Genomic DNA, 14161 nt, shown 5'->3' on the forward strand with positions numbered 1-14161 from the left:
ATACACAAGGAGAGGGGGAAGTGGGCTAATCGCTCTTCATCATGCTATGATGATGAAGATTCTCTTCGTCATTCTATCTATCTATTCTATGATTCTGTGTTGAGAGGCGTCCCTGCCCATGACGGGGAGGTTGGATTAGATGATCCCTAAGGTCCCTTCCAGCCTATGCCATTCTATGATCATCCTAAATAACAGGAAGGCAAAGCAAATGACCAATGTAGTTTGTGAGTCCGTTCTTAACAATTTTGGCTCTAAAAATTTCTTGCAGCGTGTGTGTGCAGAAGTTCTTGTTGTTGTTGTGACTTTAAACAATTCCTCTTTTTGACCCAGTCTTAAAAGTGCTGGATCATACTAAGCATGTGTTTCTTGACTATCCTTGCTGAAGTCTGAGAGGACTGCTGAAGGAATACTTCAGTCCTCTATACAACTGTGAGCACGGCATCCTGCCCTTTATGATTAAATTAGAGTAAGTTGCAGAGAAAGTAATATAGAAGCCTTTTAGCAAAAAACATTCACCTCATAAATTATTTATTAAGGCAGTCTTTGATTCCTGTGGAATTATGCAAGTATTTTGGTAACTGAAGGGAAATTTGACCTGTACATCTACAGTTGTTTTTGCTGTGTTTTGGGACATGAAGTGCTGTCTATTGGCAATGGAAATTATCCTGTGCAGAAAATGCAAGTTCCCTGTATTTGATGGCAATCTGATCTTAGTGTGAGGTTTTGTTTCCACGTAAATTGCTCTCCTGTGTAAGACAGGGATGTTATTGGATCTTTAATTTTGTGATTCTGACTCTGAGAGGTGTGATATCTAAGAAAGGATGTGCCCAGTAGGTTATGTTCTCAGTTTCACCTCACAAAAAATAAACAATGACTCTTCACTGGTTTTTCATTTCCCCTGACATTCTCACTAATTATTAAACACATTTGTTACAAGGAAACGTTCCTCCTCAGCCAGTCTTCTTGATGTGCCTGATTCTGTACTACCTCTCAGTTTATGACATCATAAGATACATTCCCATGGTAACAGGCTAATATCATAAACAGATAATTGCAGCTTTACTGTAAGATGCTGAAATAGATCTGGGATGGAGAGAGCCTCTTTGTTAAAATAAATTGTGAAGATAATAGCAACTGGAACACATAATGTAATGTCCAAACCACGCTCTGCTCAGGATATGGAAGTGCTTTATGACATTGCTTACAAATAGCTCCCAAGAGGCAGATGCTTTTACGCCTGTTTTATAGGTGAGGGAGGGAGAGAACTAATGATTTTCTTCAATATACCAGCAGTTAAATGCCAGAGGTAAAAACAAAACCTAATAACTCCGACTTGGTCCAGCACTTCATGCTGCAGATGATGCTTCATTGCTACTGTTGTTCACATATTTCTGAATTTCTCTTTCAATCATTAAAAAGCACATGCTTAATACAAGCAGCCATTTAGCTCTCTTTAGCCATTAAGAGGACTTCATGCTAATTGAAAGTCTTCCTATCCTGGCTTAAGTCCTTGTGGCCTCCCAGGTTTTGGTGATGAGTGTGTGGCAGAGGTTTAGGGCAGGATTCAGAAGTTCAGAATAACAGATCTGTGAGTGACCACAAGCAACTGACAAAAGCTTTGTGCTCAGTGACCTGTTTGTGTAATGCTCCCTCTAACTCATAAGTTTGTTGTTGTACTTCAGGTTCCTCAGGGCCCATCTTTTAAAATATAAATGAAGAGCATTGTGTGGTGGGAAGCTGACTTAAAATAAAATTCCCAGGTACTGATGTTTACAAGTAGTTCTGTTGCTGCCTGTGTGGGAAAGTAGGTAGTGATGCACTCAAATAATGCAAGATTTTGCTGAGAACGTTCTTTCTGCTCGGCTCAGTAATCTGATGAGGGCTTAGTTCCCAAATCCGGTGTATAACAGCCATCATGAGCTGAAGGGAATCTTGGGAAATGCTTTCTCATTCCCTAGGTATTAAGCAAATTCCTTGTTCTGTAGAAATGACCTGCTCAGAACAAAGTTGTCTTCTTAAACCAGTGATACATCCCTGTTTATTTTCTATATTCTTTTTAGAGAGCTACAACTTTAGTAATCGGAGGGCACCGCACTTTCCGAGGAGTAATGACTTTCTTGGTCGTTCAGCTGCTCCTTAGATTGTTAGCTGGTCACTAATCCACAAGAAGTGTCCTGTTCTTTGTTGCCACAAAAGTTAAATTAACTAATTATTTTAAACTTACCTATCTTCTTCCTTGGAAAGAAACAGTGTCCTCTCTGTATCTAAACTGTCCAGCTCTCTGAATGGCTCTGGCTCGTTCTTTGATTGCTTTTCCTCACTGTAAGGAAATAAATGCATTAGCTGAAAGATGATGGTTTGCAGTTTTTCACTACTAAATTGGCCTTCAGACAGAACTGCTACCATGTACTTATCTTGGACTTGCTCCACTGAAAAGCTATTAAATAATGTGTAATCCTTACCTCTGCAAACTCTGTTTATTTGTAAGGAGAAGGCTGAAGTCACCGACAAGATTCGGAGAAGTCATAATTGCCATGCTTCACAAAAATGGAGCAGGATGCTCAACTTCCTCAATTTACTTAAGCTTTGAGCAGAAATAAGCCCCTTAGTTGGTCCTAGAAGACAATACCCCAATGTTCTGTTCCTGGTTACTCTTAGTAGCAATTAAGAGAGGAAATGCCAGAAGCAGTAGGGAACATGGTGTCAACTCTTGCATTTCCAGGCAAAGGAAGCAAATAATGTCCTCAACAGAACAAATCTGGAAAGGCTTACTTTGATTATGAATCATAATTTAAACCTTTCCGTTAAAACTTTGCCAAAATTTCACATTAAATCACTTGAATTTGTAAATCTAGCAGCCACTATGACAAGAAGGTCATCTTTAGTGATACTGGCAGAAGGAAAGTCTCAAGTCAGCAGTGCCAAACAAGTTTTCCTTTTGCTTTTTAGGTAGTTTAACAGTTAAGAAACATATATTTCATTATAGCATGTCATCGCATAATGCCAATTTTGATAATTTAGAAAGTTTTCTTAAAGTTTCAGTTCTTGAATTCTTATGACTGCTTGAGCATCTTGGCTGCCTTTTTTTTCTTTTCAGTTTATTTGTTTGTTTTTTAAGAAAACCTAAGATTCTAGCCATCACTGTGACAAAAAGCTGAAAACTCTGAACTCCGAAGCTATGCCCACAGAAGACTCACAAAGAGATCTTGTAAGACATTGAATTTTAGAATATTAATTGATTTCATGTCAGTCCTGTGTTTTTAAGCTTGACTTGTGGCTATCAAGGCTGTGGCTGGTAATACTGCTTTGTGATGGCTGTTCTTCTAGATAAGATACTGAGGTTTGAACCAGGTGTCTCCAAATCTAGAAATAGGTGGTTCTATACCTGGAGATATTCTACGCATTGCTGTGTGGAACCTGGAGCTGACAGAATTCCAGCAGGTTTTTCTGTGGACTGTGAAAATGCAAGTGATCTATGCAAAACTGTGGCATTGATCTTTTAAGCGTTAGAATAGACACTAGCACAGGACACACGGATCAGTCCCATAGAGAACTGATTTGGTTAATAGTGGTGTCGTCCTTCTGTTGACACTGTGAGGCAATATTACTGTTTTTATCGCTTAGGTGAGAAATGTTGAGTCTGGATGGGTTTTATGGCTTATTTTTCATCCTTTACTTATGTCTTGCACCCAAATAGTTATGTTTGTACCTGAATGCTATTAAATTTGTGTAGATTAGGAAAGGACACCAGAATGCACAGATTAACTTCAGGATCCGTGTGCTTGTAGACATGTCTCCCCACCATATTTTTGTCAGGAAGGCCTGAAAGTCAAGAAAACAAGAGATAGCTTTAACATCTCAAAAAACGTGTATGTGGATAAAGTGCACCTATGTTCTGTGGCTCCTAGGACAGTGAATGCTCTGGGAACCTGAAGAGCAGGCATACTTTCAGAGCAAACAGGTGCTCTGCGTGCCCTTCTGCAGATGTTGTTGAGTATGCAAGGAGTTATGAAGAGGACAGTGGAAAGAACAGCAAGTCAAGTGGAATTAAGCAACATCTGTAGTACTAAGAAAGTGCACGTCAGGCACTGGGAGCTAAAAGCACCATCACTTTTAATTTAGCTTTATGCATGCGGAGAGAACTCAGGTTGTGAGGGCAAAGCTGAATAGTAACTTGATTTATCAGTGAGGTCTTCCTTGAATCTGAACAAGGAGTTACCTCATATCTTGGAGCAGGTTTGTTATGCCCCAGGCAGGTTTGAAGTGCTTTCCTGATGCTTCTCTGCGAGCACGGGGGGGAAAAAAAAGCACAGGATAGAATAAGGGCTAAACCTTATCCTCAGTGCACTAGTCTGTGGGCCAACTGGATGAAAGGGAGGGGAAAGAGGAACTGTGTTACTTTATCATGGATGTGGTATAACATCCTCTTCGTATGGTGCCAGGGAGAGGGAAGAGTCACCTGTCTGAAGAACGTCTCTTAAGGGAATACATTTCATGGGGTTGTTCAGTTGCTGTGATATCTTCTTCTGTGTTCAATATCATGCTTAAAGGCCCTGGGGGTAGAGGTGGTGCGGGAAGGGTCTGTAAATCTTACCTGGACACCGTCATGTGCAAAGAAAGACTTTGCATCTGCTTCTGTAGCCAGCTGAAGGCAGGTGGTTTTGCTCCAGTACTGAGTTTTCCTCACCAGTAGAGCAAATGCTCTCTCCTCGCTGTTGTGGTAGCATTCACTAAACAGTTCTGCCAAGTGAAGGAAACGTAGACAAGCAGATCTTGTCATTTAAAAGAAAAAATTTAAAAATGCATGTAAGGCAAGGGTGTGATGTGTGTAGGGTGCAGCAGAGTGGCAGCAAACCCTGAGCACTGCCAGGTGCTGCTTGCTGCACCAGAGACCTCTGCAAGGCTGAAGTAGTTGAAAAGAGCCTGAGAGAGCTAAGAGGACGTGGGAGGGAGAGAGGAACGATGTGGGACACAAGAATAACTCACTATGGCTTTACATATGTGTGTTGGGCAGAGGGCAGATGAAATGGATTTGCCTTGGTGGAAAAAAAAAAAACAGCTGTAATTTTAAAATTCCTCCTATTTGCAGAAATGTATGAAGTAAATTTCTCAGTACCTTCCTCTCACCTCTTTCTATCTGCATGCTCCCTTCTCAGCCGGGGGCCTCTAACAGGTTTGGGTTTTGGGTCTGTTTTTTTTTTTCCTACTGTAGTTTAATCTGAGGAGAAATGTCTCCTCAGTTCTTCTACGGTCAGTGTAAGAAACTTATTGGAAACGTGTCAGTACCTGTTACAGTCCCTCATCTGTAGCTGCCTCATGTGGAGCTTTAGGCAATATCAAGCAAAACTGTATCTCTTGGGTGATCCTCTTACATTTTGGAGGATGAGCTGCTTCACTGCCCCCACTCCTGAATAGACTAAACAAAAGCAGCAACTCAGCTTTGGCTTGTAGCCACTAAATCCTTGGTTTAAGACATAGCTACTTGACATAAAAGAGTATTAGAGTTGTGGCGTAGTTCTGTATCCAGAGAAGCTGGTCCTGGAGCACAGAAACTAGGATAAACAGTCCAAAAAGTCAGAGTTTTCTCATTAGACTAAATCTGACCTCTTGTGTCTGTTTTATTCTGCTGATTGACTTGATTATCTCCGTACCTTTCCTAGGACAGCCTGCTCCGTGTTGTTACACTGTGAGGGCTGGAGAAAGGATCAGGTTCACTTAAAGTAACCTGATATACAGACTTCTTCTGCAGTTGATGTGGTTATTTATCATTCTTAAAGAATATTTGCTCCACTTGATATTGACAGTGTTATCTGAGCCAGAAATTAAAATTGAGGATCTGATCTGATACTTACCAAAGCCAAGGAGTAGACTTCTGTGTATTGGATTAGGCTCTGTAATTCCATGACTAAATTACTCGAGCCCTGTGATTATATGTGAACCTGACTTTTATTTTATGTAAATAATAATGGCCCTGTGAGAAGAGGGGAAAATGTGATCTGTGTATAAACAATGCAGCGATGTCTGCATGAGCCTTCCGTCGGCTGCCTGGCGTACAGGCTCTACGGGGAGAGACAGAGCCTCTGCGTTTCCACGTGTGACGCTTGCGAGGCCCTGCGTTCGCAGCAGGGCTGCCTTCACGTACGGATCGGACTGAGGTCGGATCAGCAGAGACGCTCATGTGCAGACCTCTGTTTTCCAGCCCGGCGAAGGGGAGAGGGCTTGGCGTGCCGGCATTGCGGATGCCTGAGTGCTGACTGCCGTAGGGAGGGGCGGCTTGTCTCCTGCGAAACCAGTCCGAGCCGCGCTGCAGTTGTGCAGTGCAGTCAGCCCTCTTCTGGGTGAGGTAATCCCGAATTATTTTTGGCAGCGAACACAAACCTTAAAATTTGTTGCTCGACTGGCCCTTACGGAGCAAGCTTGATATTGCAGGAAAACTAGGCTGCTGGGAGCGTTTTGGGTATTCTATCTTGCCCATCGCTGTAACACACCTTGTGTTAAGATCAGATGCTTAAAATACCAACGTGCAGCAGAAGAGTAATTTCTTTCATGCATCCCAGGGGCTGGTTTTGGAACACTGATTTTTTTTCCAAAATGATTGGGTTTTAAGTCTTCCTTCTGTGGTATTTGAATGTTTGAGACTGCCTGTGCTGCAAGGCTGCTAAATTATTCATAATAGTTGACCTTTTATAACTGAAACAGTATTTTTTTTTCACTTGCTTGCCTTCCAATGGCAGTTACTTCTTAAATTTTTGATGCTGTTAAAACTTACCAACAGCGAGCTGCTCATACTTGGCCTCTTTCATTATATGTGCTACTTCGGTCTCCGTCTCCAGGCGGGACATCTCTTTAAGGATCTTGCAGGCTGCCAGAGCTGAAGCTACACCCTCCTGACCCTGTAGAATTGAAAGGGGTCCTGCTGTTACTGTACACTGGAGGGCATTTCTGAACTGGGGACACTCCACTAAGGAACGCATCTAACAACATCAAAAAATTATCCTTTAAAGAATCTTCCTTCAAACACAGCCTTGGAAGTAGTAGTGATAGGACAAGGGGCAATGGATTTGAACTGAAAGAGGGGAGATTTAGATTAGATATAAAGAAGAAACTTTTCACTCAGAGGGTGGTGAGGCACTGGAACAGGTTGCCCAGAGAAGTTGTAGATGCCCCATCCCTGGAAGTGTTCAAGGCCAGGTTGGATGAGGCTTTGGGCAACCTGTTGTAGTGGAGGGTTTCCCTGCCCATGGCAGGAGGGTTGGAACTAGATGATCTTTGAGGTCCCTTCCAACCCTAACCATTCTATGATTCTAAGTCTAAAATGTGTATCTATATGACAGTTTGGTGGTATTTGAGAATGGGAAACCACATATTGGTAGGTTTTGTGCCTTATAAGGCTGGAGACTTCTGGGTTTGACTTAAAGGGGCTTCATTTGGGCTAACGGTCAAAGACTGGAAGGAGAAGAATGTGTTATGGAAATAGAGCAAAACAGCCTTACAGTGCCAAGACAGTTCGAACGTGGCTGTGCTGAGACCCTGCATGAGGACATAGGGGCAAGGAAGGAGCACAGCTGGCAGAAACACAGCAGTGGCAGGGAAACGTGCCTTCTGGTAACAGGGCTTCACAAACACAAGGCCCTGCAAGGTGCAGATGTGTCTGCATGCACACGCTTGCTGGCTGTGCTGTGGTTTGTCCCTCCCCGTGACACCCCCCGTGCTGCCTGGAAGCTCAGTGATGGAGCTTGATAGCCGTGTCTGGCTCTGGTTGGGGGGAAGCTATGGCGTTGCGCTCCAGATGCACGAGACAGGGCCTGGGTTGTGGAGGGCTGTAAAACAGGAGCCAATTATGCCAGCTTGAAGCTCAGCCTTTGAGAGCGTGCTGCTGTTGCTCCCCATGCATACAGCACGTAAGCTAAAGATGCTCCATTGCGCCGTCTTCCCCTCTCGATCACGCCAGAACCCAAACAATTGACCTATTGTAGAAGGAACAAAGCCCAAGGCTGAGAGTGTCGAGTTGGCAGCAGCCAGGGAGAGGAGGGTCAGCTCTGAAGCTGAAGTCCATCAGCAGTGTTTCAGGCTGGGCTGATTGACATCTGCCCTCCCTCTCTGGCTGGCATGAGCCACACGGAGATGAAAGGCCCTGTAAATACCATGTCTTGTATTTTTGAAACAAACCTATCTGTCATCTGAGCTGCAAGGCTGAGCAAAAAAAAAATCTCATGTACTTGAAATGTCCCAATATTTCACCTGAAGCAGCTACAGCACAAAGCTTACCATAGCCCAGAAATAGTTTGCCATCTTGTGCCGGTTTTGAAGTACTGCCCATATAAACAAATCCCTCCAAGGATTTTCGCTTTTCTGGTTCATATCCAAGGGCCCAGGTAATCGCTTTGTGTTCGTTTTGTCCTGAAACATGGTTTGTAGAAATTAAAACCTGCTTCACAGTCTCGTTCCATGCAAATGACATGATCTAAGCTGCTCTTGGCCTTGCCAGCTCCTTCATATTCTTTGGATTTTCCTTTTTCTTTTCTGCAGGACTGAGAGGTAATTAGTTCATTCTGTACTAAGTCAAAGGACCCTTGTGTCCCTGATATAACTTAATATGTGTGAGAACATTCTGGATGAAACCGTAACTCCATTGGAGAGGATGCTGAAGCTCTCACTGGCTTTAGTAAGGCCAGGGTTTCACCGCTGGTGTGTAATATCATACAAGACAACCCTGTGATTAACTAATCCGAGCTTGCCTCCACTTATGTTGGATTCTGCTCAACTGCCACAGAGGATGTGGTTTCAGAGAAAAGGGAACAAAAGGCATTTTATTTCAACAGAAATAAATCTCACCAAGGCCCTGTACAGGACAAGAATAGAGTATGTCAAATGCCCTCTTTTTCGTCTTTCCTTTGAGGAACTTCTCCCTCACGCAGGGAATATTTTAAGTGCAACACTGCTTATGCCTTTAGCATTTGATAAAATCTCTCAGGAGGAAGTATGGCAACTTGGGTCAAGTTCTGAGTTTTAAGTATATTTTTAAAGTGCCTTTATATCTATTGTGTTGATTAGCAGCAGCCAGAGTGGATTTTTTTTTTATAAAACAAGTTTTTGTGAGGATTTTTTTTTAAATCACTTAAGCTATGGGATTCTGTTCAAGTTTATTTTAATGGCATTTTTGGAGGGGTGTTGGTGGTTTGTTGTTGTTTTGGTTTTCTTTTCAGTTTATAGTGAGCTTTAGCTCACCTACTGCCAAACCTTACAATGGTAAGTGAGGTTTCAGGGACAAATTTTTGTTTCTGTAAAATTTCTAAGTCTGGAGTCTGCTTAATGATTTCAAAGGTATTGCCCCGAACTGTCTTTCTTTGTGAGCAAAGAAATCCTGACTAGATTCAAACTTAGCTTTTCATCCTACTAATTAATTTAGCTAGGCTTTATCAAAGCAAAAGTGATTTAAGCTCTTGAGTGAGCATTTATTTTATTTTTTTTTTAGTTTAAACAGTTTCAAGATTAAACTAGAACTTGGCAATATAAAAAGTTTTAATTGTTTAGTTTCTCTAAAACACTGATCTTAATGAAATTTCTCTATACCTCTCTGTTTTGAAATCATACGTCCAAACTTATTTCCAATGCTCTTGCAAGAACTTTGGTACTTAGAAGTTTCAATGTTAAATACACCATCAAAATGCAAAAATGATGATATATCTATTGCACAGCTGTGGGCAGTGTGCTATAGACATTCCACAGTGGCACCCATCACATCTTGTCCTTGTCATGTGTTAGCCAGGGTGTTTGCCAGGGCCACTTCACGCAATCGTTCTTATTTCTTGCTGTGTGTTATGTCACTCAGTGACGAGACTGTAATAGTCTAAAGGCAAATGTCATCCACTGCACGTTATTATCCACTCCTACACGGTATACACCTGGGAACAGCTTTACATACAAAGGTTACCATTTTCAGACCTGGGGTTGAAAATGGCCATCACCTGCTTGTCTTTATCCTCGAAAATATTGTCTTTCAAGTACTTCTGCGTGAGAAATGTAGACTGCTATTTCTATGTCAAATTACTCCTTAGTAAACCTAAATCTATCTCTTGTTATTCCCCATATATCATTAATTGAATCTGTTCTTACACACGTGAGGCTAATGAGATCAAACTGTTGACATGCAGGGTGCTGGAATGAGGAATGGTCTGTGGAAGCTGCGTTAGAAGAGTGTGAGGTACAGGGGCCTGTGCAGATCCTGAAACAGAGGCCATATCTTAGCACTAGTTCAAGGTACAGTAAAACCTTGCATGAAATCCCATATGCAGAGGGGGAGAAAGAAGAATCACAACCTGTCTATCTTAGAAATTCCTTTCTTTTCCTTTTTAATTTTGAGATTAAAAAGATCAAACGTTTTAGCTGTAATAATAATGAGCTGAAAAAAGGAGTGAGAAGCTGAAGTGACTGTTTCTCTCATCTTCCCTTTCCTTCTCTGCCTCACCCCGAAAAGGCTACACTTAGTTAAAATTTTTTGAATTCTAAATTGAAAGGGTGATGAAAAGTTGTAACTCACAGATCTCTTCTTGCCTCCCTGTCTGAGGTCTTGATAGAAACCTTTGCATGCATCATGGAGAAAATCCTTGAGAACTCTAGAGACCTCACTGAGAGTGAAGAGTGGGCAGGTCTCCTTCTGCTCCTTATGCTGTTGACCAGTGAGCCCTGCCAAGGTCAGCTTGCTTTCTTCGTGTTTCTTCAGTAGAAGTTCATAGAGGAGACATTTCTGAGAAATGGAACAGTAGAGTGTCTGCAGACGACTATATGTCAGGAATTCGGATATGTTAGCCCCATTGTCAATAAATAATTTTACAAATTCTGGTTTGTCATTGACCAGAGCATCCATCATCACTTCCTCCAGGTCACAGGACTAGATAGATGAAAAGGGGGGGGAAAAAAAAAAAGTTTTTGAGGTAATCATGGATGGATGAGGAGGCAGGTAAGACTTAACATGAGGACATGTGTGTTTTGTCTTCCATCGTGTCAGCAGTGGGTACAATGAGAAACAGAACACTCTTCTTTGTGACAAGATGTCTAAGTAAGCATTAGCGTTAAAACATCAACACAAATAGCGTGGTGTAGGAGTTGTGGTGATGTCAGGGACCCACCGCACTGGCTATTTTTACAGCAGTTGGAAACAGTTACATTCTTCCTACCATCTTCTAACAGGAATATCTATGTGCTTCTTTTGCTTGTAAGCTCAGGTTTGTTTGCTTTAAAGGTCTATGCAGAAAGATGGTGGTGGGGGTAAGATTCTTGTCCCCAAAGAGCTCCAGAAAGAGACCATGATCACTGAATTATTCCTCTATCTTGAGCTGTTATCATATAGGGGACCAGAAAGACAAACAGCCTAAGGAAGCACACTACCACTCCCAAACTCTCAGTGGAGAATGCAGGTAGTGTTAAGAACAGAAGTCTTCTATCAGGATATCTCAGTGTCCTATACACATTGGATTATACACCAATTGTCTGCTAAGGCAATAAAACCTGGTACCTTCCACTCCACGTCACCATTGAATATTTCACTTTTAGCTATGTCCACTCTATTCCAGGCCACTGCCAGCTTCAGTTCATCCAGATATTCCTGAGCCTCCTGACTGTGACTTTTACAGGCTGGCAAAAACAGGAAATGCAAATAAACTGAGTACTTTACACTTGTTAAGTTTAATTTAATATAGTATTGGTAATTTGATTAGCAAGACAAGCTTTTCTTCAGCTATCACAGACCTGTGGGCTGCTTAACCAGGAACCCTTCACGGCAGTTTTTTTCCTAACTTAAGAAATATTAAAAATATATTAATTTTTGCTATCTGAATTCTCTGTTAAAACATTACTTTTAAATGTCTGTAGCGTTTTAAGAGAGACCGTGGCCTGCAGAAAGGGGGAGACATGACTGGCTACGGGTTTTTGTCTTGTTTCAATTAATGCATTAGGAATAAAATGTCTCTTTTTCCCCATGCTAAATGTAGGCTAACACAAACAATTCAGTTAACACAAACTGAAATGGGTGTCAGAGCAAGTAATGTCTTCTTGCAGAAGATACAGTGCAGATTTCTTACAGGAGAAATGGATTGTTTCTGGAACTAAGGCAGTTCAGGTCTACTCGCGTGGGGTTTTTGTGTGTTTTGTTTTTTTTTTTAAATGGCCTGTAATTGGAATAACTGCTCCAGTATATTTCAGTGCTGCTATAACCTCTACTACTAAGAGACGCAAGCAGTGAAATAAAGGTGCAATTAAAATAGCATGAGGTTAAAAAGCAAACTCTAGTTTAAAGCAAAGTTGCAAGAGCTATGGTAACCACCACAGTTAATTTGTCAATAAGAAAGCAGAAGAACTCTGCATCAGAGTGAAATTGGATCCAACAACCAGCTGAACTTGCTCTGGACAAGAACGAAATACATTTATGGCACAGAAGAAGTCAAATAAGACAAGTATTACACTGTGCTGTGTTTATGGTTCTTACCTTTTACTAAAGCTTTTAAAATGACTGTGTCTAGTTCTTCCGAACCATCTTGCTCAAAGTTGTGCAGAGTTAGAAGATGTTGGTGTGAAATAATGTTCTGAATCTATTGGGAGTTGAAACAAAAATCACATTTCACATTGTCCTACTGCTATATATTAGTGCCTAAGAACCCAGTGGAGATCACCCATACAGTATTTCCCCAAAACTGATATTCTAATTGTAAAGCTGAGGTGTGGCAAGAATACAAACATTATTAGTTTCCCATATATAAATAAGTCCTAAGGCAAAGAGGGAGTTATTGCCTGTTCCAAAATGACCTAGCAGGATAGGAGGAACTGAACTTGGATATCCTGAGAACCAGAGCAGTGCTTTAATTAAAAGATCCTTCCTTATCTCACATTCTTATGTGACTCACAGTCATGCTGTGGTCAGCATACCACTAGTTTTGTTTTACCTTTTTGTGCTTTGACATTTAAGTTTTGCTCTCAGAGTTGTTTATTTAAAAGCATAGTCTCTAAATCTTCCTTGAGTAAAAGTCATCAAATATTGATATATACGGTACTCTTCTCTTTCCTCCTGCTTCCCTATTGAGTTTTCTTTCTCACAGTGCAGCTGCACTGAGACACTGTGAGTATCTGGCAATATTGCTTCTAGAATCCCTTCCATCCCCTTGTGTTAGTGAACTGGCAAAGCTCTCCTTAATGGAATTAATATGTGGAACTTTTAAAGCTAAGGGGGACTGCAAAGAAAAAGTAGCGGGTCAGGTCAAGTGGACTTGGTTTATCTCAGAAGCACACATTGCTCTTCAATCTTTACATAAAGACAATGTCAAAATGTTGTTGTTGTTGTTTTTTAAATAGTTATGCGTCATGGTTTAAGTCCAGCAAGTGTGCCTCAAGACAAAGAGTAAGGAAAATCTGAGAATCTGTTTCGTCTGTCTTTTTAAGAACTGACAATAGATAGAATAATTTCTAAACACCCTTCATTCTTTCTAATTTATTCATGCTTATCCACAACTACGTTTCCCTATAAGAGCTGTAGATCATGAATTAGGTTCCTCTGTCACAGCTGCACAAACTTCACAGCAGTGGAGTATAAATAATGCTTCATGTCCTTCAAGGAGGACTGTGGGGTTCCTGGGTGCTGGCTGTTACTTGAGGAAATAATGGAGGAAGGACAGAGCACAAAGTGTTCAGCTGAATCACTAGAACAAAGTAGTTTGTATGATCAACTGAGCACTCGATTTTAGTGTTAGAGAGGGATTTTATGACATGAGTGAGAGTACCCAAAACTTCTGGGCAGCTGCTTGTCAAACCTGTACTGAACGAGCGACTGAAGCTAGAAAGGGTAGGAGAGAGCTTGTGAACACGGTGCATGCAATTATCAAGCAGATGAGCTCACTGTTGCTGTCCATTGAAGAATGTCCTTCCACAAGAAGCTTTCAGCAGGGAATTTCTCTTTAAATTGTTTTTCAACAACTTCTGGCATGATAAGCTGAGGGTCATTCATGAACGCAGCTAAGATGTCAGCTGTACCTCCAGACCCTGCTAAAATAAGCCAGGGAGCAGAATTTTCCAAACCGCTGCAAATTCTCTGTAGTTTAAAAAGTACATTTTTAGAATTCATATATGGAAAGAAAATATTATTCAAAAGAAGGATTTCTTGCAAACTAGGAAT

General features: G+C 41.4%; 1 protein-coding gene across 1 annotated transcript in view; it reads right to left on the bottom strand.

The window, feature by feature from the left end:
• The window catches only part of TRPM5 (transient receptor potential cation channel subfamily M member 5), a 42578-nt gene that overhangs the window by 14551 nt on the left and 13866 nt on the right, over positions 1–14161 (bottom strand). Inside the window, exons 6-14 of the mRNA XM_086613162.1 lie at positions 13886–14077; positions 12485–12587; positions 11516–11634; positions 10541–10891; positions 8269–8400; positions 6770–6893; positions 4595–4740; positions 3710–3822; positions 2225–2320 (exon numbers count right to left, since the gene is read on the bottom strand). Of these exons, the coding sequence (XP_086469288.1) occupies positions 2225–2320; positions 3710–3822; positions 4595–4740; positions 6770–6893; positions 8269–8400; positions 10541–10891; positions 11516–11634; positions 12485–12587; positions 13886–14077 (1376 nt within the window). The remainder of the gene's footprint in view (positions 1–2224; positions 2321–3709; positions 3823–4594; positions 4741–6769; positions 6894–8268; positions 8401–10540; positions 10892–11515; positions 11635–12484; positions 12588–13885; positions 14078–14161) is intronic.

The sequence above is a fragment of the Tauraco erythrolophus genome, chromosome 6 (assembly GCF_009769465.1).
Source record: "Tauraco erythrolophus isolate bTauEry1 chromosome 6, bTauEry1.pri, whole genome shotgun sequence".
In the NCBI taxonomy this organism is placed as follows: Eukaryota; Metazoa; Chordata; class Aves; order Musophagiformes; family Musophagidae; genus Tauraco; species Tauraco erythrolophus.